This window comes from Schistosoma haematobium, chromosome ZW, assembly GCF_000699445.3.
Source record: "Schistosoma haematobium chromosome ZW, whole genome shotgun sequence".
NCBI lineage: Eukaryota > Metazoa > Platyhelminthes > Trematoda > Strigeidida > Schistosomatidae > Schistosoma > Schistosoma haematobium.
In genome coordinates, this window is record NC_067195.1 from 83,024,731 (window position 1) to 83,052,441 (window position 27,711).

The 27,711-nt window shown below is 38.4% G+C and overlaps 2 protein-coding genes across 4 annotated transcripts; one reads left to right on the forward strand and one right to left on the reverse strand.

Annotated features, from left to right (window-relative positions):
• Positions 1-2,908: 2,908 nt before the first annotated feature.
• SCL25A (Arginine/serine-rich splicing factor scl25a transcript I) lies at positions 2,909-4,442 on the forward strand (the record flags this gene model as incomplete). Its single annotated transcript, XM_035733751.2, has 5 exons — positions 2,909-2,961; positions 2,999-3,118; positions 3,653-3,741; positions 3,964-4,045; positions 4,081-4,442. 5 exons carry the CDS (start codon positions 2,909-2,911, stop codon positions 4,367-4,369), a joined length of 633 nt encoding a protein of 210 aa, XP_035587694.1. The 3' UTR covers positions 4,370-4,442.
• Positions 4,443-6,657: 2,215 nt separating this feature from the next.
• On the reverse strand, positions 6,658-26,497 carry ARPC3_1 (Actin- protein 2/3 complex subunit 3; the record flags this gene model as incomplete). Of its 3 annotated transcripts, none has more annotated exons than XM_051212485.1 (5): positions 6,658-6,854; positions 10,772-10,999; positions 13,355-13,423; positions 22,297-22,473; positions 26,419-26,497. In XM_051212485.1, coding segments are annotated over 5 exons (618 nt in total), but the record flags the coding sequence as incomplete, so codon positions are not given. The 3 variants fall into 3 exon arrangements, with proteins under 3 accessions (XP_051072671.1, XP_051072670.1, XP_051072672.1); XM_051212484.1 differs by lacking the exon at positions 26,419-26,497 and adding an exon at positions 23,542-23,682; XM_051212483.1 differs by having other exon boundaries at positions 6,773-6,854; positions 26,390-26,497.
• Positions 26,498-27,711: the final 1,214 nt, after the last annotated feature.

Here is a 27,711-nt window from a genome sequence, read left to right on the forward strand (position 1 = left end):
TATTCAGGAGTTCCTCGAAGTATTCTACCAATCTGTTCCGCTGTTGTTGAATTTCGGTGATTGGCTTGCCTTCTTTGTCTTTGACCGGCCCCTCTGGTTTACTGTATTTCCCTGCTAGTTTCTTCGTTGTATTGTGAAGCTGTTTCATATTTCCTTCTCTAGCAGCTTTTTCTGCCGTCTTTGCTAGTTCTTCCACGTATTTCTTCTTGTCGGCTCTAATGCTCCTCTTCACTTGTTTGTTTGCTTCTATGTATTCAGCTTGTGCTTGGACTTTCTCTGCTCGTGTTCGGCTGTTGTTTATTGCTTCCTTCTTGTTCTTCCTTTCTTTGATCTTGTCCAGTGTTTCTGTAGAGATCCATTCCTTATGATGGTATTTCTTTAGACCGAGAACCTCTTGACACGTTGAAGTTAATGCTTCTTTGATGCCTTTCCAGTTGTCCTCCATAGTAGTTTTTCTTCCTTCAGTAGATCTTGTAAGGCCTGGAACCTGTTGTTGAGAGCTATCTTGAATTCATGGAGTCTGTCAGTATCTCGAAGGAAGGCTGTATTGAACCATTGTAGTGCTGTTTGTCCGGTTGTCCAGTTCTTCTTTAGCTTCAGTTTTAAATTAGTCACAACTAGGTGTTGATCTGAATCTATATCAGCTCTTCTCCTGGTTCTCACATCTTCCATTGTCCTTCGGAATTTTTTGTTGATGCAAATATGATCTATTTGGTTCTCTGTAGTGTGGTCCGGTGAGATCCATATTGCTTTGTGTATGCGTTTGTGCGGGAAATAGAAGCAGATATGAAAAGAAAGAACAACAACTGGAAGGAGCTGGAAAGGATTGCCCAGGACAGGGTTGGATGGAGAATGCTGGTGAGCGGCCTATGTTCCTACACGAGGAGTAACAAGCGTAAGTAAGTAAGTAATGCCTTGGCGGCAACCGTAGTCGTTGGACACAGCCGTCTTTTGTACGTCACTTGTGTAACGGCGAACGTTCGATATCTCGCCCATACTGTCTGAGACGTTAGCGTTCTTCCCGAAAATTCCAAAGACGGCCTGCGCGAGTCAGTCTTCAAATTACGGGCAAAACTTAGAAAACCAGCTGCCACGTACGATCAGCAATATGCGTATCTTAACGTGATTTTATGCAAGCTCACGCACTGGATCTTTGTTATTGTAAATTTTTCCATGCCAATCATTAGTATAGACCTGGTGCAACATCATAATCTACTCACCAACACGTGCAAACGGAAGTTAGTAGACGGGAACACTAGTTTATCTGTTTGTGTAACTTCTTTCTCTTCTTGTAGATTATACCCAGTCAGACATCGAATAGCCCATGGGCATCTCACTTGCACATGATCCCGACAAAGGACAGCAATAAATAGCGTTCAGCTGGTGACTTTCGATGACAGAAGGCGAAAATCACACCTGATCGTTAACCCTTGCCACACATCCACGACATAACAGCCACATAAAAGGAACATTTGTTTTTTCGGAAATCAATTTGGTCAGAGCATATAACAGAATTCCTATGGTTGCAGACGACATTCCTAAAACCGCTATCATCATTGCTTTCACATTACACGAATTTTTGCTCATGCCCTTCTGTTTAACAAATGCTGAATATACTTTCCAGAGATTCATCGATGACTTCTTTCGAATGATAGTAAAAATACAGCATTACTATAAACAATCGGATTTGAACGGACTCCCTGAAATTTCTCGGACATACTACTGACTTACAGTGCATACGTCCTCTGAAAAGCATAAAGGAGGCCATTTAGGATCACTGGAACTGACCGCAGCCAAGCAATGACGTACGTTCAACGGCCTGGTATGTTTCTTTAAACAGTTCATATCGAATTGTGCGTCTCTCATAAGACCTTTAACAAACTAACTTCCTAGGGATGCGAATCCCATCAATTTGAAGGGCAACGACAACTCGGAAAGTGAATTTTCCACAGTTAAGGAAATAATCGCGAAAATAACTATGCACGCATATCAGGATATCGAAGTACCCATTAGTGTTGGAGTCGACCCATCTGATTCAGTAATTGGAGTCTTGCAACAATGAGTAAACAAGAGCTAGATCCTTTGGCATTCCTCTTAAGACGATTACAAGACACTGACTCGAGGTACAGCACCTTCGGTAAGGAACTCCCAACCACATATTGCACTGTACGGCAATTTCAATACTGTGGAAGGCCAAGAACTCACTCTATTTAGCAACCATCAACCTTTTACGTTCTCTCTGTGCCCGTCTTCAGACCGGTAATCCTCTCACGCATCTCAACAACTAGACTAAATTTCACAGTTTACGTCAGGCATACGACACAGTTCTGTCGCAAACAGTGTAGTGACAGACGCCCTGTAAAGCCTGAAGGATTAAGTCAAAAACTGGGGACTTTGCAGTTCCGATTTCCACAAGAATCGCACATAAAAAAGAACATGCATATCATAATGAGCGGATACAAAAAGATCAACCAGTTTTCAGGATCTGTTTCTATCACTTCTTAGGTAGCCATACCCCAATGTTCGTTGAGTAATGTCAGTAACGAACGAACCTATTTCCAGTCGCCGAAGTGCCATGGTAGCTTTGATTTTGCCACTAACACCCATGATTCAGGGGACTTATCTCCTTGGACTGCAAGGATATGTGAACAATACTTTTAAAGAGAATAGCTTATCTTTACAGGCCTAATAAGAGTTTACTACAATGGCATAACAACTGAATCCACTCAAGAGCACACTGAACGCGCATAAAATTATACTGAGGATAAACTAATACAGGTTTTCGGCCTTATATCTCTTCAGGGAGAAAGTTACAATATTTGTAATGTTCACAAAATATGTATTGAACAACTGTTAGTTGTTTAAATCATTACTGCCATAGGAGGAGTTGTGTTGCCTTAGTCGCAGGATGCCTCGACGCAGTTCTTCTTTGTATATTCGCCATCTCCCTGATACATGCAGGTTTGTAGTCCATCCACATTAATCTTATCTCTTTTAGACATGACGACCTAAGACGCTGCTTTGGCCGTTATGGCAGGATTGTTGACGTAACAATACCCCTCGATTTCTTCACTGGAAGAATGAAGGGTTACGCATTTATTGAATATCCTTTTGCAGTGTTATATTTCATTTTGCATTTCCCTCGCGTCAATTCACTTAATCTCAATGTTTGCCGTATTCGTCTCACAGGCACGACTAAACTCAAGCCAAAATAACCAATAGATCCCAATTGATCGGCTCAGTTGCCAGTCACTTTCAAACAATCAACCAATAATCATAGACTCTGTTCGTCACTAAATAAACAATCAGTCTAGTTGAACAAGGGATATGGCAGCTCGCATACTTACAAAGTACTCAGTGGTCAAAACACATGTATACAATCTCAATCCAATTTAAATTCCAAGTTGGTTAAATTACAAAGTTTCACACAAACTCAATTTGTCGGGATCAGTTGGTCACCGATTGCAGCTGCCAAGCTAGTCCAATTGTATTAGTTTGCTAACAAATCTAAGTTGACAAAATCAGGGCAGTCCCCCAATCAATCCAGGTACAATGACATAGGATCCTGTCTCAAGACACTTTTTGGTGAGTATTTTGGTTGATAAATGCTTTTTTGTGTCCTTAACTAACCCCTAACGTTCGAGAATCCTAGAGACGCTGAAGATGCCCATTACTACATGGACCACACACGGTTCATGGGTCGCGATATCGAAGTCGAGTTTACCCGAGGTTATCGTAAAAGTAAGGATACTTTAGTTTCTGAGTTCCTTGTCTTATGTATTTATGTAATTGATTTTCGACTTGTAAAGCCAAATAACTATTAAGGATATTTGAAACATCTTACATAGACTGCCAAGGGAGTGCGACTAGTACAACTAACTATGCAAAGCTAGGGAGTTACTTATAGTCTGTTGTGTATCGGTATCTTAACTAATGTGCTTTCTCTCGACTTTCACTTAACAGCTCCTGCGGAAATGCGTCTAAAAGAAAGGAGAGACGAGCCACATCGAGGTGGGAGGAAATATCGCTCTAGATCCCGTTCCAGGTGAGTATCTTCTGTCTGTTACTTATTGTATCTAGATCTTACTCTAATTCTAGACAAAAAGGGGTCGAACCATACTATCGCGGTCGCCCTAACGACCGCCGAGATGATTCACGAAGGCGAATGAATAACGTGCGCCCCAATCGGTCAGCATCAAGATCGAGGTCTCCCACCAGGTCGCGGTCCGCAAGTCATGACGGTATGGATAATGGTGATGAAGTACGCAAAGGCAGTCGGCGCAATGATCGCAGAGACAACCGTGCTGTCTCCAGAAGTCCTGCACATAGGCGTGGTTCTTTATCACGATCTCGTTCCGGTTCGTATTAATGTATATTCATCGGATTCAACCAGTTCATTCATTTTGCATTTTTAATAAATGTTTATGTACACATCCAATATGCGTAATGTGCAACTACCTGGTTCTCATTTTCGTGGTAACTCTCACTAAAAACCTAGTTTACCCCTAAAGACGTTCGACGAGTGGGCTCTTGTATTGTGTCTGGGTTAGTTTTTCTTTACTACACGTTAATGAAAGCTTCCTGTGGTGATCTTGGGAAATGATAAACCCGAATAGGCAAAATGGTGGGGTGTGTTGACACTCGGATCATTATTTGGGATGGGGTACACCTAGGGGGATCACCTTTTGTCCTAATAAGGTTAGTGGTTCGAGTATCCAAGTCGATCGTCATAGGGTACAGTTAGTGTGTGTCGCAAGCTCGGGTTTGTCCGGCGAGCCGGCTGTCAGTGTCCCTAGCGAGGTGGCGCACGGTTTTTGAGCATGGCATGCATGGTCCGGAGCGTATGACAGACTGGGAGCCTTTGGCAACTGGTTCCTCGGTCGGCAGTTATCTCCAGTTTTTGGATGGAAACCCGGGTCTTTGTGTACCCAATGTTCTGGTGCACTGGACTAGTCGACGTCGCCTACCTCGGCTCTCCAAACTGACGTCGTCTGAGAATAAGAGTAGCGGCGAACTCCGTAGTCCTAGCTGGTCATCGACCAGAAGTAGGAGGGAACTTATTACTGATGTGAAGGCGGCGTTCTTGTTTGTCCTCACTTTGCGGACTGAAGTTTGAAGATCTGTTTGAATTCCTATTGCCTTATGACGTGGCTCTGTGAAGTGAAGATGTAGGTTTGGATGTACTTAAAGGTAGTCTAGACTGCGTATCCGAAGAAAGTGGTCTAGGACCTTTTTGTTGACACCACCTCAGAATGCATTCGTAAGCAATCTGCCGTAGGTAGTATATGGCAGGTCAGAGTGCGTATTAAACCAACGAAAGAAGTCATGTGATATTCACTCCAAGCTTCGACTGAGAAGTTATGCATGGCTTCCACTTCAAAGGTTAAGTATTTGACCTGTCATTTGTGTCCGGGTTTGGTGATTAGTCTGATATTTCGCTGGGTCTGACTTCGGTTTGTACGATAACATATTTCCGGATTACTTACGATGGTGCCTAAATGTGTGGTTCCATAGTCACTGGGTGAAAGTGGTAAACATGCACTCCAGGAAGGAAGGATGTGCGCTGCCACACGATGGAGTAATGGTCAGTGTCTCCAGTTTCCAACAACTGGGCCCTAGGTTCAAGTCTCGTCCTGAGTAGGCGGATAGTGCCACCAATCTTCAAAGATGAAGTGTTGTCGCATCGTAAATCCCCGAGTCTGCACTCGATTGGTCAGTTGCATTACCAAGTCTCACTACCTGTCAGTACTACCACGCAGGATAGCGAATAGGTAATTGATAAGAATAAGGGTTGGCATCGTTTAAATATCGCGATTCTTAAACACACCACGAACAACGGGATGTCGCGTAACACCTTGGCTCTTCCTTTGTCCAAACCCTTACCACCTTTGCCACGGCCAGACATGATTCACAAGGGTAGATACACTGACTTGCAGACCGACACGAGACATGTGTGTGTGCAAAAAATAAACGGGACTTTGGTAATCAGATTACAATCCGTCCATTTATGTATTACGGATCGAAGTGATATCCAAGAAGTTATGTTACTAAAACTGATCCTAAACTAGCATGTCGGGGAAAATTCACTACAGTGCATTGAATGTTTGACTAAAGCATAGAGCTAAGCGAATCTCAAAGTAAGCACGCTGATATAACGCGAAGGATAGGAGAAAAGCGGGCTACCTGGTGAACGCCTATATGACCATAAGCATTATCTTACTAGTAAGCAACATATGACTTTATTTACGCTCTTGAATATTTTTATCAAATCTTTTCTAATCCCATAAACCTAATAATATTCTTAAGGATTAAATAAAATCAGTGTGCAAATACAATAGAACTATGTCTCAGAGAACGATTTTTAAACTTAGTGTATGTTGATATGCATTCTCTGATGTTGAACCAACCTTAGAATGACAATTAAGTTAACACGAATTTCCGAGTACAATATTACACAGTAGTTACAAGAAATTCATTAAATACATAAGTTTTGCTAATTATTACATAATATTACGAAGTTGCCGCTAACGTATTTATTGACCCTTGCGATCAAGTATTAACAATCAAAACATTAGAACTTAAGTGATATGAGAAAATTCGCAATACGTGCCGTGAACGATATTGGTATACTATAATCATTATTATAAGAAGTGAAAATTTATTTGACAATCTGTTTATTCAAGTAAACAATAAAAAATATTAGATTAGAAAAATTGAAAGTTACTGTTATAGAAGAGAAACAAACAACGATAAAATACTCAGAGTATATGTAAAAAAAAACGCTTTTCTTAGAAAACTCCCAATGGTGTTAAAGATTGATCCATGAAACGACGCTTACCAAAGCACAACCACCACTGTAATAAAAATGATAATAAACAATTAGAAAGATAAGATCAACTCGTCGGAATAGCACTGACTACAGAAGTATTACCAATCGCTGAGTTAGCATTCTACAGGTTACTTCAATAGACTTAACCAAAAATCACTTGAAGGATATAAAATTAAAAGACTTTACAAGGCATGACTTGAAATGAGTCACATTGATCAGTACTTTAGTGGCCCGTGATCTGACTCCAGTTTGGTCGTTTCTGATTGCTATTGAAATACACATATCGTTAATCCTCGTATATATTTATCGACTTAAATTGCGTTAGTAAATAACGGAATTAAATAAGTCGGATGCGATAATGAATTTCGTTACGTATATTTCATACAATCTTTGATCCCGACAAAATATTGGAGAACGAAGCGAAATGACGCGCAGTGGAGAAGGCATGTGGGCCAACTCAATTTAACCAAGCGTTAATCAATATTTATAGTCACAAAAATAAGCTACAGACATGTGATGAATGGGATAAGAAGTGTACACACATACGCTTACATAAAAACAGTCAAGATTGATAAGCGAATAATTAAAAAGGTCAAAATGTGACTCAAGTAGAATTAATAGATTGGCCTGTCCAGTAGCTAGAATAGGGTATGTGGGCTTAACATAATAACTGACAATGCAATACCTTTGTCTAGTCTAAGTATGAGGTTATGGCTTATTCGTTTAAAGAACTTGGTTTTTAGCTAGTCGGTCCTGGGTTTGAACTCCAATTCACTTCGATTTGGTCAGCTTAGCAGTATGACTGGCTCTCTCACACAGTATAGGCTAAGGTCGAATAATATCAACATACCCTATTCAAACGAGTTACATTAAAAATATATTATTTCACATAATGAATATGTTAATCCTGCTATTCATCCCTGATCTAATACATTTCTATATTGCCGATTTACATTTAGTGTGCAATTTTGTGTTTTGATAGCTTGGACTGAATGCGTTGACCTTATATGCCATTGCAATCAGGTGGTCCAAGGTTAAAATGCGTCGGTTTACATTTTTGATTTTAGCGACCTGCTATATAGGAGATCCCAGTGATTTTCCATCTCAATGACCCTTTCATAGACAAATAATATATGTGTGGCGTATGCTAATTCCGTAGACAGATATAAGTAGTATGTGGCACCAATCGGAAGTAGAATGGCTGCTAGCAGAAGATTGAAATAGAGAAGAGAAAAGAAATTAAAGAGCAATCGAAAGAACAACAGAATTGAAAGAATGATGGAGTATATAAAGGACAACTCAAGGAAGATATGCAAATGATGTATTTAATGTATGACTTTCATATTTTACATAGTCACTGAGTAATTTTGCGTAAAACAATAAATTAGTTTACTGTACCTGAGTTTTCGTTCACTACACTTACAACGAAGGGTATATGCATTACTATTTCTTAACAAAAACAAATATTCACCTTTATAAACAGGGGATATGTTGGGTTTTGTTGATTGCTTAAAATGCTTGTAAGTTAATGGGAATATCAAGGCAGCAGACACAGGATCTACATATTACAAAAGACTGATCAGTTGCAGGTTTTGACATCAACAAATGAAAGACTCAGGTAACCCTTACAAATGATTTTTTCAATTGTTTATAAGATAAATATAATTATCCACATTTTCTAGGATCACTTGATTACCCGTTGTTACAAAGAATAATTACAAAATATAAGTTACATTAATAAACTAAATTATCTCAACTTATTGCCCCCAAATGCCTTGGTATGGCCGAGAGTGGAGTGGACCCGCCCTCACTCGGCCACGCATATACAGCCTCTGCCAGGGAAGTCATACTCACTGCCTTCTCGTGGCGGGGGTGTTGTCTACGAAATTGAGAGGACGAAAAACGAATGTCCGGCGCATTAAACCAATGGTGCACATGGGCTCCATGATCCTGCGGGAACAAATGGCGTATGAACCTAATGTTGGTCACCGGCTACCATGGGACTGCATCTCCTTACGATGCTCCACTGCCTTATGGGTTAGACCTTTAGGTCCAAGGCTCGGGGTTTGGCCTCCTAAGATAACCACCTGTTTCGGTTTGGGCACCCGGGCAGTATCCCAGCCCTCACACAAATCGAATGATTCATGTGGCGCATATCTATTTGGTGCTCCCTTGTACCAATGTTTATGTGTTTAAATAAAATAAGTAAATAAATAATCTCGACTTATTTAAGTTACTAATCGATCCAACTTTTTGTTATGCTTTGAATGTATAACAATCAGAGAGGGGTTTTGTGGAGATTTTAATGATTTAATAGTTGAATTCATGAGTCAATTGAAGCTAGTCCTAGTATGAAATTCCTCTTTCCAAAGTTTGTAGAATTAAATATTATACAATAGACATTATACATAGATAATGGTGAATGGTGGCGCAATTTCGTGGATCATTTGAAGTTAGACACGCCGGCTTAGTAGTCTAGAAGTTAAGCGTTCGCGCGTGTGAGATTGATAGGTTCTAGATTCGAGTCTCGCGGGGCGGGATCATGGATGCGCACTGCTGAGATTTTGATAAAGAATTAAACGGCCGTCCAATCCTTCCAGGTTTTCAATGTTGGTCTAACATAGATCCATTCATGATATCAATCTATAACCCCTTACTGAAAATTTATTATTAAAAATTATTTAAAGTTTTAGAAAAAGAAAGTAAGATTTTATTGAAAATATGAAATTCTTAAATACAATAAATTTAAGAGTAAATCAAGTTTAGAATTTCCATATTGTTTCAAAGTGATTTTCATCATTCACAATTTACTTTCAGGGTATTTCTTATTTATATTGATTAGTTCACTGAGATTTCATGTTCAAGTGATTGTTCGGTAATTAATAATCACAGAATTTACTCTGTATAGAATCCAATTAACTTAAAGAAAGCTAGTGTACAACCATAAGATTTTCTCTATTTAGTAGGCCGACAGAATAGAGCAGGATCGAAGTTTTAATTATAATCTTTTTTTTTGAGATTGGAATTGCAAATTATTAGCTTAGTGAACAATCATATTAGATTTAATTTCATTCAATAAGAGGGATTTAAAAAAAATCGAAAACAGTAGTTAGTTTTAGTCGATCTTTTATGATTGGAAAAACTGACAAATGAATGATACTTCAATGGATGACAGAAATAACATCTCATCTTTCATGAGTTAACTCCAAAAGTATATCAAATAACTAGAGTAGTACTACTTGATCTAATCAGGTTATTAATCATAGATACTAAAAAAAATCTGAGAAAATATATAAGAATGATGCACTATAATTTCCAGATTGGATATTTCTTTTTAAACTTAGTTGAAATAATAATACAAATGATCATTATTTTTGTGGCCTTAATACACATCAATATTCAAAAGCAGTTCGAAAAATACGGATGGAATAACTGAATCTTTGAAGATCATTCTACGGTGGATTAGTAAATATATATTCTTATTATGTATTTATTAATTATTGAAGATATTTTTAATGTCTTAATTGTCGATATATCCTCTTACCATTTATAAATTATCTATTATTTAGTTTTGTAAAACAAATTACCGAGCTGTTATGTACAGATTGTGATGTCCTATTTATGATACGTTGTGGTCTTGTAATTGGTTTATAACACCATCATGTGAGTAATTGAGTTGTAACAACAGAAAGTAAATGGGTATACCATTCCAGTGTTTTGATTGGACAGGTTAAGAACAGAACGAATTTGGATAGGCCAATAAACTTTAGCACACTTAGTGGGCATAATAGTTGAGCGAAGGCTATTAGTATTATTGGCGTAAAGCGAATCACCATTAGTCAACTCAAATATTTAATGATCCTATTAATTGGGGATAACGAAGTTCGATTCATAATACTATGTAAGGTATAAAAATCTCTTACAAATAAATATTATTCTTACCTTACTAGGTGGGCTATTATCATCACGGTAAACTTTATCTAATAATCGTACACCTAACTCTTGTCTTAACTGAGTTAAATAACCGCGCATCGTTTCCATTTCTGTGGGATTTTTCGGTTTAGCATACATATTGTTTAATTCTCGAGGAAAATCTGGATCACCTGGTATATCAAAACGACTTATGGCCATTGCAGCTAATTCTTTAGCTCCAGAAGTTCTATCTGGACACTGGTAAAAACAAAAATTTAGATTTATCATGAAAGTATCTTAGAATATGAAAAGTATGAAACAGGGGTATTTTAGTGTGTGCTACTGATGTCGACAGTTATAAGTAGTATATGTCATCAATCGCAAGTGAAATACTAGCGGCGGAAGGTTAAGAAGATCTAAGGAAAGAGAACAAGGATGAAGAATAATTGGTGTGGAAACGAGAGAACAATGAAGTCTGAGACGACTGACCGATATTTGAAAAAGGAACAGTCGGGTTTGAGACAATTGATTGACAGTTTGCAAATCAAGTATTTAATGTATGGTTCTCAGATTTTAGTAAGATGTTCTGTAATTTTGTGTTCAAATACATTCGATTGTTCTCACTGTGTTCTCGTTCACTACAGTATAACTAAAACTATAGTCTGTATAGAATTAATCATTTCAATTACGTTTAAAAGCAATTTATATGCAAGATAAGGGAATGAAATATAAACATGATTAGAGGTTCTCTGTCAGGACTGAACGAAAGAGCTTATTTTAAAGCCGAAAGAATATGTGAAATGTTTATTTCAAAGATTTTGAATAAAACAATGAATGGTTGATTCGTTGATTCATATCCTAAAAGATCACGGATCAACACTTGAAAATATCGATTTTCATGTAAACGATCAAGATAGTATAAACAACTCTTAAAGATCTGATACTTAAAGTTCAGTCCACAAACATCCTCAGCCATATTCTTTTAAAAATATCAAGGATAGATAACACATACATAATTAACGATTATTACTATCAATTTTGGGGATTTGTGGAAGTTGTAGTACTTTCACAGTTGAATTCATGAGTCAATCTAAGTTAGACCACCATTGGAAGTACTGGACAACCGTTTCGTCCTAGCATGGGACTTCTCAGAAGTGCGCACACACGATCCCGCACTCGGGACATTAACACCGTTGGATGACGTCTCAGTGGTTTACAGGTTAAGGGTCCGCGTGCGAGACCGAAGGTCCTGGGTTCGAATCCCGGATGCAAGATCGTGTATGAGCACTGCCGAGGAGTCCCATAATAGGACGAAACGGCCGCCCAGTACTTCCAGGTTTTCAATGGTGGTCTAGCTTAGATCGAATCGTGAATTCAACTGTGATTATTATTATTATTTGCTAGTTGATGGTGTTCAACTGCACTAGATGTGCAAAGCTTCAATCTTCTAATTATAATGATGGTAAGAAGCTCCTAATACGCTATAAACAATGATTTTTTTCTAAATTGGAATCACAATCGATGTACATCACACTATAGTTATTTCTGTTAGCGATGTTGACGTATAATTTAGTAGTTTATGTTGAGAATGGAATTTACATACGTATACTACAATAAAAAGCTATTAAAAATGAACAAGAATGATGTAGATTGTAGAAGAGGAAATTGACATAGAATAATGAAACATTTACAAGAAAATACGAAATTGAATGAATTTTTATTGTGTAGTTTAGCATAAATATTCTTTTAATTACAATATTAAGATAGGAATTAATCAATGAATTTTGAACCGAAATATTTCGTATGTATGACTAAATATTGACTATAATCGCTTCGTGATTATATTTGGAATGGTCAAACCATGGAACTCAATAATTGTGTTTTGTCCATAATGTTAATTTTATATCTCAGTGTAACGCATTTACAGAGTATGAGTTTAGGTACTCGGATTTGAGCAACATTATTTATGTGAGGTCTGGTGATACTATATAACTGTTCAAATTCAAGTATTTGAACCTGTAGTCTATTGGTTGAAAACCAAGTCATTTAACCATGATTTAATTTGAGCTTTGTTAACTGTATCTCAGTAAGTCTCGGCGGTCCTAATGACTTGAAAATCCGGCAAGTGTACATTCCAAAAAGTACGATAATCTAACAGATTACTGGATTGTGATAGTCATATCTCGTGTTCAATAGATAAATTGACAGTGAAAAAGTCTATTCAATAACACTAAACTAAACTCAATAGCATTCAATCAGAACATCCGAGTCTACGATAATTATTAATTTACACATTCACTACTGAGTGATAGTTGAGAAGTTATGTAACTTAGAAGAATGGTCCTGATGAAATCTCGTTCTCTGAGTTAGGCGATTCTGTGGTGAAATTTCCATGATAATTGTTGGCAACAACTAATCAGATTCAATTTTGACAGAAAAATCTAGTAGTCACCTGTGAAGAAGTTTTATTAAAGCATTTCCTTTTTAAGTTTATACCGATGATGTTGTCCGATAAGACAGTTCGTGTCTCACAATTAAACCATGAATCTCAAGAGGACACGACTTCATCAATGTTTACTGTAACTTTAAGAGTGAAGATGAATTTAAACATACCCTTTGTAATTTTCTTAAGCATTCCAAAATATATAGAACGAGATAAACAAGTACGCGATCAGCTTCACTCTGAATTAACAACAATGAAAAAAAAAACAACGGAATTTTAGTACATATATTGAAAAGTTACACTGAAGTGCCACATATACAAGAATTACATAATAAAGAGACGTTCAATAAAAAGGAATAATGAATAGTATTTAAAGTGAATTATTAAAACACTTGTAACATCTACCTTCTTTTCAGTACATTTGAACTAGAAAATTGCTAAAATGATCTAACAAACAATCGGTTACGACACATTAAATCAGTGTTTGGAACTTAAAAATAATCTTTTCAATAAACTGACTAGTTCACCTTAACTGTATTTGAATCAATTCCTCATTTTCATATATCATTCTTAGAGAGTGTAATCCTTATACATATCATATAAATAAATCCAATTTTGTATGTCATAAAGATTAACAAGATATCCATTTTAGAAAAATAGTTTATAATACTTGATTCTTAGCTTCCACTATGCCAAGAAAGATTATGAAGTACGGTATTGATATGCGAAGTTACTTATCATAATTTTTTTTTATAAAAGTTAGAAACAATACTAGGTTCTTTAGAAGCAAAATACTTCTAGTCAGGTCAACAAACCAAAGGTATCATTTTAAAATCTCGTCTTAACTCTTCTTTAAAAGGTTATATGAATAAAAGAGGAAGGATGTATTTGTAAATTCTCAGCGAATGAATTTGAAGTAAATCCAACGTTTTGCCTGGCAATCTGGTCCAAGCTTTTTCGATAATTTTGATTTTTGATTATATTTCCTTGAAAAAGCTTGGATCAGATTACCAAGAGAAACGTTGGATTTACTTCAAATTCATTCGCTGAGATTTTACAAATACATTCTTCCTCCTTAATGTGTCACATCAACTCAGCGCCTAAATGCTGTGAAACTATTCAATGAAATTTAAACGAAAGTTCTTATTTAGTTATTTGAATTGTGAGAATATTGTCTTAGTACTATGAATATTCACAATTGACTGATCACTGGGTGGTGATCAATGTCATGTGTGTCAAGTCCTTCTTAGTGCAGATCGAATGCTATCTACCATGTTGCAATGTGACCACCAGTCTAGGTGACTCGACACTGCGTGCACTATGTTGAGATTAGATGGTGGTTGGAGGTAGTCGACAAGAAACCCTGGACCCGGGACACAGGAGCGAATCCGTCAGGGAGCACCAGTTCCCTCAAGATTACAGGTACACCTTGCTGACGAGTGCCAAGTAGCACGAAACCCGGGTCCAGGATTTCCTATCGACTACCTCCAACCACCATCTAACTATGAATTTTATTTGTTTGCACGATTTCTTCATATAAGCTTGTAAGTGTACTAATTTTGAATAAAACAATTGCAAATCTTAGAAATATTTTCGTTAAGGATGTAAATTCTCAAACATAATTTAGAAGATTGTGATAATTTCAAAGATGATCTTCATATTAAATCAGCGTAATTTTCGGTCAGTATAAAATTAGTTTGTTACAATTAATCCACTGTGGATTTTTATTTACTTGATTTAATTTAGCGAAATATTTAATTACATTAATTCTCCGTGGTTTCATGTTTAAGTGACAATTCTTCAATTTGATAATTTCTAAAGCTAATCAATATATGACTGAATGAACTTAAGTGTAATTAAGTCTTGCCAATACATCCTCCTTACAAGACTTTTCTTACATACAGAAGGGAATTATTGTTAAAGTACTGTGTATTACTCATTCAGTTTATCTATTTCTCATAGATCCCGTTTCGTAAAAAATCTTCCAATCGTTCGTGATTAGAAAATAACTTAAGCATAGCGAAAAACACTTCTATTCATTTCCAGATGGTTTTTAAAATCCCTGGACCTAGGTTTCATGTTCTTTAGTATTCTCTATCAAGACACAATTGAGATCTTCACTGAAATAATAATGTTACTGTTACTCTAAGATTAATGTTCTCTAGATTGGCCATTAAAGTCTACTAGGAGAGGACTGATCGCAACACCATTTATTTCTCTATAGAAATCAACTTTAAATTTGAAGTGCACGTTGAAAGTGCAGAGTAGAAGTAGTTCTCTTAGAAAGTGCTTTTGGGCACCGAAATCGACTTTCCTGTAGTCACTATAATCTCATAAGAAACTAGTCGTTCCTGTGAGTGGGAAATTTGTAGACAGAAAAGTGACATCTATCGACACCATTTTTTTCTCTGATACACTGAAGAACTATGCTTACAGATTTGGTGCCCGACCGGTCGTAGAACTTCCCCCAAGCATCTGGCAACTGCATAGTATAGGGAGTTATTAATTATCCATTATAGGACAAATGGGGAAAATCTTCCCTATGTACCTTTAAGGGGCCATGCAGTAATGAGATAGAAAAGACCAATGGTACTAAATGTTCAAAGAAGTCATTGTTGATGAGTGACTCACTTTCTCAGAATTATAGTCAACTTCCGTTCAGTGTTCTGGATGGCATCTTTTTTTGCTGATTCCTTAGAGAACTTTTCTGCATTATTTAGTATGAAGGATAATTTGTCAATACAATCTTCTCAGCTCATAAGAATGATCCTAGCAATCTTCATAAACTTTGTTCTCTATAAGATCATTTGATAGAGATTTATGTTCCTATTTTGTCAAAGTTTTCGAATTAATGTATTCACGACAGCAATTAGAGACTGCCTATTTAAGCCTCATCTTACACCATTATTTATTTATTTTAACACATAAATATTGGTACAAAGGGGCACCGAATACATATGCGCCACACAAATCACTTGATTTGTGTGTGGGCTGTGATATTGCCCGGGTTTCCAGACCAAACCAGGTGGCTTTCTTAGGGGGGGCACGCCCTGAGCCTTTGACCTAGAGGTCTGATCCACAAGGTAGTGTAGCAACCTCAGGAGATGCAGTCTCATGGTAGCCGGTGACCAACAATTGGTTCATAGGCTATTTGTCCTCTCAGGATCATGTATCCTATGTACACCATTGGTTTGGAATCAGGGTTTTCCAACTCCTCTAGGTGAACTCTCTGTGTTCACTGACCCGGTTGAAGCGCCGGGCATTCGCTTTCTGTCCTCTCGATTTCGTAAACAACACCCTCGCCGCTAGAAGGCAGTGGCTGTATACGCGTGGACATGTGACAGCAGTTTTAGGAGAACTGACTGTCCCCACGCTCGGCCGTACCATCGTATTTAGGGGCGAATCCGTGCTCCGGAAGCATTCTAAATTCCAAATGTAAGTGTTATCACTTGGTTGAAAATATTGTGGTATTTCTACCAAAATTGATGAACTCTGCATAAGAACGTAATTTGAGAATCCAACCAAACAAACATCTGACTTACTCCCAGTTTGACAATGATTTCGAGTAACTCAAAACATCAGTCTCTAATTGCTATCATGAATACATTAATTCGAAAACTTTGACAAAATAGGAACATAAATCTCTATCAAATGATCTTATAGAGAACAAAGTTTGTGAAGATTGCTAGGATCATTCTTATGAGCTGAGAAGATTGTATTGACAAATTATCCTTCATACTAAATAATGCAGAAAAGTTCTCTAAGGAATCAGCAAAAAAAGATGCCATCCAGAACACTGAACGGAAGTTGACTATAATTCTGAAAAGGATGAAAAGTGACGTGGTGGTCGGGCTTGTCTATCGTGATGAAGCAACCGAGCTATACTGGTTGGAACAACCGTTCCTCAAGGTCCTACCATGTCAGACACGTCGGTTGAAGAGCGGTAAGACTAAGAGCAACAAACCCAAGGTCCGAAGGCGAAGTCGTACTGCTGACTGTACAGAGGTGTGACAGCAGTAAGGTGTTTCCTTCAGACAACCAGCATGACAGCGATGCTGCCTTCCCACAAGGAGGGGTGGGGTTAGAAAAGGTCGACCCTAAAAATGCACACCTGACCTTACCTCACGGATTTCCGTCTCCGGCGGTAAGGCCCTTTGAAGAACGGAGCTAACACGTCAAAAACCTCCCACGAAAAGGCCGTGCGCGACCGGCCTCAAGCAGTTGTCCCTTGGGCACTGCGGTCACGCTCTCAGGTCACTGAGACCGCCTCTAATCCAATTTCCTTTTCAGGTACCTCCAGAAGAACCCTTCCACGGTGTGGGCAACCGGGAAGTGATAACCGCCCTCATACCTTTAACAGCACACAAGACCACTGTATTCATAATCAACCTTCCTCTTCAATTTCTATTATTCCTCCTACATCGACTTTCAACTCTAAACTTCCACCTTCGGCTTCCTCCTCAAGTGTCACCATAGCCAACGATTCTAGTGTTCAAAACTCTGTCCCAGGTCTACTGAAACCTCGCTCCAAACTACACATTGGAGCTTTCAACGTACGCACCCTATGTCAAATCGGTCAGCAGGCTTCCTTGGCTAAAACCCTAGAGTCTCTTTCCATTGATGTATGCTGTGTCTCCGAAACACGCATACAGGATTCCAGTGTGGTCATTCACTTGACCTCACCTCGACAACACGGAGAGCCAACGAGATACACCCTACGTGTATCTGGTGACCCGATGGCCAGTTCTCGTGGACTGGCAGGTGTAGGCATAGCACTAAGCATGAGGGCGGAACAATCACTGCTAGAGTGGATCCCCGTCAACAGTCGTCTATGTGCTGTTCGGCTAAACGGCTCCGCAAGAACTCGGAAGGATAGGGACACACGTCGTTGCCTTTTCGTCGTTTCTGCCTACGCTCCCACTGACTGCAGCTCAGATGATGTGAAAGATGAATTTTACAGAAAGCTTTCTGAACTTCTTCAGAAAGCTAAACGCTCAGACATAGTACTCGTAGGGGGTGACTTTAATGCTCAGATAGGTAGCTTAAACCAAACAGAAAGGCATTTAGGTGGATATTTTAGTATTCCGGCACAGCGAACAGATAATGGTGACCGTCTGCTGCAACTGTGCTCAGACAATCGCTTATTTTTAGCAAACACAAATTTTAAGCATAAGGAGAGACGTCGTCTAACGTGGCGACCGCCTGCACCAAACCAACGATGGACTCAAATAGACCATATTGCCATCAGTCATCGTTGGAGAGGGTCGGTAGAAGATTGTCGCTCATTCTGGAGTACCTGCTTGGACTCCGACCACGCCCTAATACGGGCACGCATCTGCTTGCGCCTCACTGGACGCAAAAAAGCCACAGTAAAAAGACCCATTAGAACCGAACTGAGTAGCGAGGAAACCAAAATTAGGTCCCAAGAACAACTGAGGTCACGATTAGGTAGTTCGTAAGACGAGGCTGACCCAGATGTTGCTTGGAAAGACATACAAGCAGCTGTGGAAACAGCAATGAAATCTGTTAGTGACTTAAACCACAGAGTTTCAAAGAACCAGTGGATTTCTTCAAAGTCTATCACACTGATGGATTCTCGCAAACTCGTCCCATCAGGTTCCGAACATGATGAAGAGCGACACCAAATCAGATCTAGGTTAAGAAAAAGTCTAAGAAACGACCGTGAGCAGTGGTGGGCAACGAAAGCAAAAGAGATGGAAAACGCGGCGACTATAGGGAACACAAGACAGCTTTACAGACTAATAAAAGAAACTGGAATTAATAAGTCAAGTGTAAGTGAGATTATATCGGAAAAGACGATACTCTCATCTACTCCCAGTCCAGACGTTTAGAACGATGGGCGGAACATTTCAGAGAACAGTTCAACTGGCCTTCAGCTACTCTACAACTACCCTCCATTCCCAGACAGTGTGAATGGAACATTGAAGTAGGTCCCCCAACTCTTGCTGAAGTTCAAAAGGCTATAGTTAATCTGAAGCGAGGAAGAGCAGCTGGTCCAGATGGATTGGCTCTAGAGGTCTTTAAGGATGGTGGTCCAATTTTAGCGATTAGGTTGACTAATATTTTAGCTAAAATCTGGGAGTTAGACGTTATCCCATCTAACTGGTCACAATCACTTATAGTCCCAATATATAAGAAAGGGTCAAAATCATCCTGTGACAACCACAGAGGGATTAGTTTAACTAATATAATATCTAAAATACTAGCCTCGATAATTATCAGACGCCTAACTAAGACTCGTGAACTGCAAACACGAGAGAATCAAGCTGGCTTTAGACCTGGTCGTGGCTGCATCGACCACATATTCACCATTCGTCAGATTCTAGAACACAGGCATACTTATCGGCGTCCGACAACGGTGGTCTTTCTCGACTTAAAAGCAGCATTTGACTCTGTAGACCGCGAGATTCTGTGGCAGTGTCTGTCATTGAAAGGCGTACCCCAGAAGTACATAAACCTTGTAAAAGCTCTTTACTTGAACACTACTAGTCGAGTGAGAGCTTATGGCGAACTGTCATCTACTTTTGCAACCTCAAGTGGTGTCCGTCAAGGCTGTCCACTTTCTCCATTTTTGTTTAACTTCATCATAGATCTACTGATGGAAATAACTTTCTCGTCGACTGAGTTCTCGGGTATTGATCTCCATCCAGGAGGTCCACTTATCGACTTAGAATACGCAGACGACATAGTCCTGTTTGGTGAAGACGCTGACAAAATGCAGAGTCTTCTGGTAGCACTGAGCAACAATGCCAGGATGTTTGGAATGCGCTTCTCTCCCTCTAAATGCAAGTTGTTGCTTCAGGACTGGTCTGCGTTAACACCTGAACTAAGGATAGGGAGTGAAGTAGTCGAACGCGTTGACAACTTCACTTATCTTGGAAGTCTGATCAGCCCTAATGGGTTGGTGTCTGACCAAATCTCAGCACGGATTCGAAAAGCTCGTTTGGTTTTTGCCAACTTACGTCACCTGTGGCGAAGGCGAGATATCCGTCTATCAATAAAAGGACGAGTATACTGCGCGGCAGTCCGTTCTGTTTTAATTTACGGCAGCGAAACATGGCCATTAAGAGTAGAAGACACTCGTAAGCTATTAGTATTTGACCACAGATGCCTTAGAAATATTGCTGGCATCTGCTGGGATCACCGGGTAAGTAATAGTGAGGTTAGACGCAGGGTATTAGGGAATGATGGCAAATCAGTTGATGAGGTTATGAATCTTCATCGACTGAGATGGTTGGGCCACGTGTTACGTATGCCCGAACACTGGTTACCACGACGTGCAATGCTATCCGGTATTGGAAATGGTTGGAAGGAAGTTAAGGGCGGCCAAACCAAAACGTGGCATCAGTGCTTGAAGTCACTAACTTCTAGTCTGAGCCATGTTGGTAGATGCAGACTACTCGGTTGGGGTCCGCGTGACTATCGTAACCAATGGTTGGAGACTCTTGGTGACATGGCTCAGAATCGATCACAATGGCGTCGGTGTATACACTCCCTGTCATCCCTTAAACTAAGAGATTAAAATCGCTTCATATCTTTCTTTCTACGAACCAATTCTTTCTTCTTGTACTATATCTCTATATGCAATCTTTCTCTTATATATTACCACCTTTGACCTAATCACTGCTATGAATCCGGTGTTCATCTTGTTGTGCTGATGCGGTATGGCAACCTGGACCGATGCACATATGTGCCTCGTCCTACGTTGTAGCTGACTGACTGAATGACTGAAAAGTGATTCATCTGTGATGGAAACGGTGACTTTAATGAAATAATATCAACCCACTAGAAATCTAGGATTGTTACTCATTGGCAGCTATTTGACCTACTGTTACATAAACTTAGAAGTACTTACAGATTTAACCATTCTTTGTTACCGAATTGACTATATAAGAAACTAAATAAGTGTTAGTGATTTACTTAATTACAAACAAGACAAATGTTCAAGGTCAGTATGGAGCTCATAACTGTAATAAAAGATAAGTAATGACAATCCACTCTCTTCTAGTCATATATACACATACGCTAGTTAAAAAGAATGATATTTAAATATTCTAGTCACTCTGTGTCATATTGAATAATGGTAAATAGTGTTGAACTCAACAAAAAAGATACCGCCACATAATTCGTATCATGATTATATAGTAGTGTGATGTTTGCACGTTTAAAAGTGACAAGGTGTGCCGAAAATGTAGTACACTTAAATCTACTTATAGGTCAGTTACTTGGCAACTATGGTCAATAACTCGTGAAGTTATGCTAAAAATCTATAAGTTATGATATAGTCCTTAAACTTACCAATTTAACTTACTAGCATGACATATTTTCACCAATAAATATTAAACACGTGATTATCAGCTTTCTTTTACTACAATCTTTCACAATTACGGCATCAAACAGACTGGCTATATGATATCACAGCACGCGGAAGAATTAAAAAAAATTGTGTCAGTTGGTAAGTGTCAGTCGAGTCTTCGATTTTGTTAATAAGTGAATATTGCAACTCATTCACCAAATACAAGTTCATTCCCTCGTCTTTGAGCCAAGCTTTAGATGTATGGGACTAGTGACAGATACTACCGGGCTACCGAAACCGAAGTAGGTAAAGCAGCACTTGAACCTAGGACCTACTGGTTGAAAATAGGATGTTTAACTATTCATGTCACAGCTCCATTCTGTGGTGTAATTTAACCTTTTTCCATGATAACTCGAGATGTAGTTATCTATCTGCTTGTGCAGAAAAACTCTAATTAATGAAATATTTATCAAGTTGTCGAAACTAGTTGGTAGGCTAGGAAGTGAATAAAATCTTAATTTCAACCAATTTTAGTAAGCTAATAAACTTCCTAAAAAACAAAGTAACCCAAGCAAAATGGGAGTAGGAATAATAAATAACTATAACCAACCATTTTATTAACTGTAAGTAACTGAGTTTTTGTATTAAGAATATACTTCATTGGTCAGGTGTGACTTCTTTTAATACAAAATGTAAATCTAATTTTTCCATGAAACCTTATAACAATTGAAAGGGCACATACTATGGCAAAACCGTGAAATTTATTTGGGTTAAATGAATAGAATGTAATCTTACTTTTAGTTCGTACTGTCGAAGAAATATGAGTGATTTAAAAAGATAGAGAGCTTCGTCAATAATATCTTTTTCCAAATCCATATTCATAGGCGCAGGTCCTCGAAATTTTGTGCGTAAGGGTAGCAGGGCCATATTTCCAATGGTATTTGGTGCAGGCACAAATTCTGAATGATGAACCTTGGACAGTAAGTAAAGTAACGACAAACTAGTCACGAGTAAATAGTAAAAATTTTTTAGTAACACAGGTGGTAGAACAGGAAATTCATATATTCAGGAGCCACTTAGTAGAGAAATGGGCATATTAGGGAGACACTATATTGGGTTCCATCAAGTGAAGTTAATTACAAAATAACAAATAATGAAATAATATCATTTATATTATCAAACCATGTTTGTAAGGAAGCTAACGAAATTATCCGTTGTCCAAACCGAAGTGAAGTGGGTTTCTAATATTCCATCTATTGGTTGAAATTCGAGTAACTGAAACACTAGGTCATCGACTAATGAATATAAGACACCAAAAAGTGATCTTTACAAGCCTGTAGAAGCCTATAAAATGAAATAGACTAGATACATGCAGTTCGTAGGCTATTAATTACTTAAGTAACCTATGTCACTTGGGTGTTTCAGTGTGGTTAGATCTTTGTAGCAGTTACAAACTAAACCAGGTATGGCTTTACAAAACCAAAGTTAATATCAGTATCAGTATAAATGAGGCAGTAATAAAAGCTTTGTAAAAAGTCCCAACTACGTAGTTTCTACAGAAACATATTTTGGAAAGGTGGTGATGAGAAAGAATTCTAAATCAGTTACAGAATGAGACCAGTTTCAGGTTCGTGATCCGTTAATGACTTCGCCTTACTGTACTACTCGTCTTACTTATCCAGCTAAAACGAACGTAAAGCCTGTCAATGATGTACGTTGATCCTACTCGACATATCATATCATTACAACGAAATGAAACTGGCAAAATGAATAGTGAGAGAGACCGAAGTAATGTTATGGCAACGATAATGAGGACTGGACATTGAGATAAGTTTCGAAAATATAGAGTGGAAAGGTATGTATGAAAGAGTGTATCAGCTTTTCGGTTATTACAAGTGATTTATTCAAGCTTTTGAACAGAATTTCACGATTCAAACAGCCTTTAACTATTAAGTCAATTTGGATTTCATAGTAACTGTTCTCAGGTGTGTGGCCTTCAGTACATACTTGATATTTATTTCCTGATAATTCTACACTTACACATCTAATGTATGCTTGTGTATGTCTGTATACCGATTACTGTATCAAGTGTCTGTCTCCTTTTCACAATCCATTTTGAGATATGTTAACGCTTGTAATGAGTAATGTTTTGAGTAGGCACATCTGCCATCTCCGCTTTTCAATAATTCGTTTGTCTCCCAAAGCGAATGTATGAAATATAAACATCCGAAATACTCGTCTTTGAATTGTTATAACCCCACTGTTATTAACGAGGTTTGTCGACAGAACATAAGCGAAGTAGGGTCCGTACTTCGTCTACATCATTGCCTATTCCATTATATTGAACCTAAATGGGGATCAAAAAGAGTACTGAGACTGAAGGTCGAGTAGAATATAAAGAGTGAGTGTATCTGCATTGCTGTGAACGATTATGAACAATATTAGCCATCGTCCCTGACCACTGGCTGCGATCACTACGAGAACCCCAACCTGGTAGTCTTTACTCACCAACACGCCACGGCTCAGTGGATAATGGTTTCATGAATTAATGTCATATCTTGGTTTAAGAGCCCCTAGCTTTCTATCAGCCTAATCCTACATTATCAAACATCGTGCCCCGAGGCAGGTTAAGTATACCTAAAATGTGCTCTAACCACCTTAGATGATGAAGACTACTTCATAAACCGACCTATTACCTTTGCCTATTTTCGTATGCCTAGCCTTAACATTGCCTACTTGATTTTTACTCGAAACGTGAGCAACGCTTCAAAGACACTTATAATAAGAAGCCTGCACATGTCCTTGAGTTACCACGCAAACATCTCTACCATTTATGAAAAACTTAGTATCTAACACAAATGTGCAACCACTGAAGTTACAACAACCATTTCAACGCCTGAAACGTCTTGTCTGCATAAATGGCAATGGTAGTTGTACTTAAGATAAAACTGAAATAGTTTACTAGACCTCATTGTGTATCCTGCTGCTTTTACGAGAAGTATCTTTTTAAATATACTGCGGAATAATCGTGGTGGCCAAAAAAATCGGTCCTTGATCAATAACTTGAACCACTCTCCATCAATTTTGGGTTGGGCAGTTTTTCACTGTCAGTAGCCCATACAATTAGTGTAGACAATTTACAGATTGACATAACATATAATCATTAGCTTGCTAATAAAACCACTGTGTGGTCAATTAGTTGTCATATTAATGAGACACACTAACTGCTCGAAAATGGCGCATTAATTGTAGATCGTAGTTAAATACGGTATTGTGTCCGGTTTCGAACTGCATCTTGAGGAGATCGTATGTCACTTTAATTGTAAAACCGATGTTAGGCACCTCTCATATGTAATAAACTAATGATCTTTAGTCTAAGACAAAAATGTGAGGCTAAATACAATTCGTAACCAAATGTATTGTTTCATACGCATATTTCCCTTTATTATTTCGAAAAGAGCAAGAAAAAATGTTCTAGCAGAACAGCCATTCCAAGTACTTTTTCGACAAACCGAAAGTTGAACTGTCCCGTCTCCCCTACGTTTTATGGCAACGTCGAGAAAGTGGAACGTGCCGTTGCCTGAATTTCAATTGTCCTTTTCCAATCAATTACAAGAAGGCATTGCTTAAAACACTATTTTATACGGTAGAAAGAATATGTACCACCAACAAACTGGAAGAAGAATTGATGAACGTAGAGAAATGCCTAAGGGACAACCGTTACCCACAAAAATTTATTGAGGAATGTAAAAAGCCTTAAGAAAACAAGATGGAAGTAATTAAGGTCAATAAAAAACCAATATCTATAAATCTTAACTTCAAAGGTGATGATGTTGCAAACACAATCAGCAGCAGACTGAACACTGAGCTAGCCAGAACTTATCCGGAGGCCAAACTTTTAATTCTTTATAAAACAACATGTCCAATAACTCAACCAAAGGCTGACAAGCACCCCTTTCATGTTACCGCCAACTGTATTTACAAATGTACGTGTACCTGCGAAAGCAGCTACATTGGCCGAACAGAAATGAGGGCATATCTTAGATTTTTTGAACATGTTCCAAAAAGCCTCAGAACAAGAAAAAGAAAGACCAAACAGTGTAATTATCAAACACCTTGATACAGGACATCAGGTCGATACATTGCAATCCTACAAGGTGATTAGTAAGCAGCCAAACTCGTCTTCTGGTTTGTTCAAGTCGTTGCTATCAGGCGTCAAAAACCTGACTTATGTGTTCAAAGACAGATAGTCATTAATCTTTCCTTGCCTTGGTGACAAATATCCCCTCACTGCATCTTAATTTTCTCTCCTGCATTTATTAAATCATTGAGTATTATATCAACTATCTTCCAAATTAGTAATCAACTGAGCTCTACTCCTTCTATTCCTATCAACGTTTACTCATTATGTAGTCACTTGTTTCTAGTCGTTTGAACTGTTGTCATAATCAATGTTGCAGAACGTTCGTTTACATAAGTTATATATTTACAATATTCAGTCTATTCAATTTATTTACACCCTTGATATACAATACTAGTATGTCTTTAATATAACTTCTAACCACACCCTTCCATGTAATTTAAACCCATTATGTAGTCATGATTTTAAATATCACGTTGTAAGCAGCTGACGAGAACCAACGAAATAAAACGAATTCGTGCTGTTCTGCTAGAATATTTGTTCTTGCTTTTTTCGAAATGTATTATCGGTATATTTCATTTAGTTGGCTCAAATTCGCCGCTGGTTGGTGCCATGAACCTGACAGCTGAGTATACCTGTGGCGCAATATAGGCCAAGAAAACTCAGAACCCTCTATACAGTAATTAGTGAAAAGATACATGACATATAAAGCTACGGGTAATATAATCATCTCCGAAATTGACATACAAACATAATGACTCAGTAAAGTTCCGCACTATTTGAATGTGGCAGTATATGATATTCAGTGTTTTCAGACGTAGGGATTCAAAGGGTTCTGAATGGAATAGAAGAAGCTGTCGCTTAACGGGCTTCTATATCTAGTAGCAGTGGATCACCGATACCTTGAGGTAGGAACCTTGGTATATTAACGATAAAAGAGAAAGAAAAATAGTTGTTAAATCATAGTAGGATACTATCCTTAGTTCGTGAGAATAGGCCAAGTTTTATCTTAAAGGAGTCCTGAGAAGTCGCTCGACCTAGCTCAGCCGGTAACGAATTCCAGAATTTGACCGCTCCTAAGGAGTGGAAGATATGCCTACAGTTCGTTCTACTGTGTTCTGTCTCCAGTTTCTGGGTATGACCCCTTAGGTTTGTGTTGAGACTAAGCTTAAGTAGGTGTTCAAGGGGGTGCTTAGATGTGTTAATGATAATGTAAGTCATTAGGTCACCTCTAAGACGCCTATACCCTGATGGGTAAAGTTTCAGTGAGTGGAGGCGCTCTTCGTAAGGTTTGATTTCTGTCCCCAAACTGATTTCTTGGCTCGCTGTTGGATACGTTCCAGTATGTCCCTATCGTTTTGAAGAGAGGAAGGAAATACTATGTTTCCTTGCTCTAAATGTGGACGAATGAAACTGTTGAGGATTATGTGTAACGTCCTTCCGTGTAACTGGCCGAGAATACGCATCAACATATGCAGTGCAATGTTTGTTCGGAAGGCATTTGTGCCGCAGTTAGCGTAGGACTTCACACCGAGGGATACCGACACTCCTATATCTTCTTCTACTTGGGCTATCTCTAAGGGATGGTTGTCTAAGTTGTAGTTGTAGTCTGCAACATGTCTCAGATGTAGTACTTTATACTTTGAAGTGTTAAAGATAAGTCTGTTGTCAACTGTCCAACTTTGAAGTCGAATCAGATCCTCCTGAAGTGCTACCATATCCTCTTGGTTTCGTACTTCTCTCCAGAGTTTCATATCATCCGCGAAAGTTAATAAACCTGATGATATGTGCCGTGTAAGATCGTTTGTATAAATCAAGAAAAGAAGAGGTACTAGTACTGAACCCTGGGGGACTCCACTAGGACATTCCATGGCCTGAGAGAAGGTGAAGTTAACCGTGACCTTAAGATGCTGAGCTTTTAGATATGACGTGAGCCAATCGATTAAAGGTGATTTGATACTTAATCGTTTGATCTTGTTAGTAAGACATATATGATTGACTCCATCAAAAGATTTTGAGAATTAAAGGGCTATGATATCAACCTTCCCCTTGTGATCAACGGTGGTCGC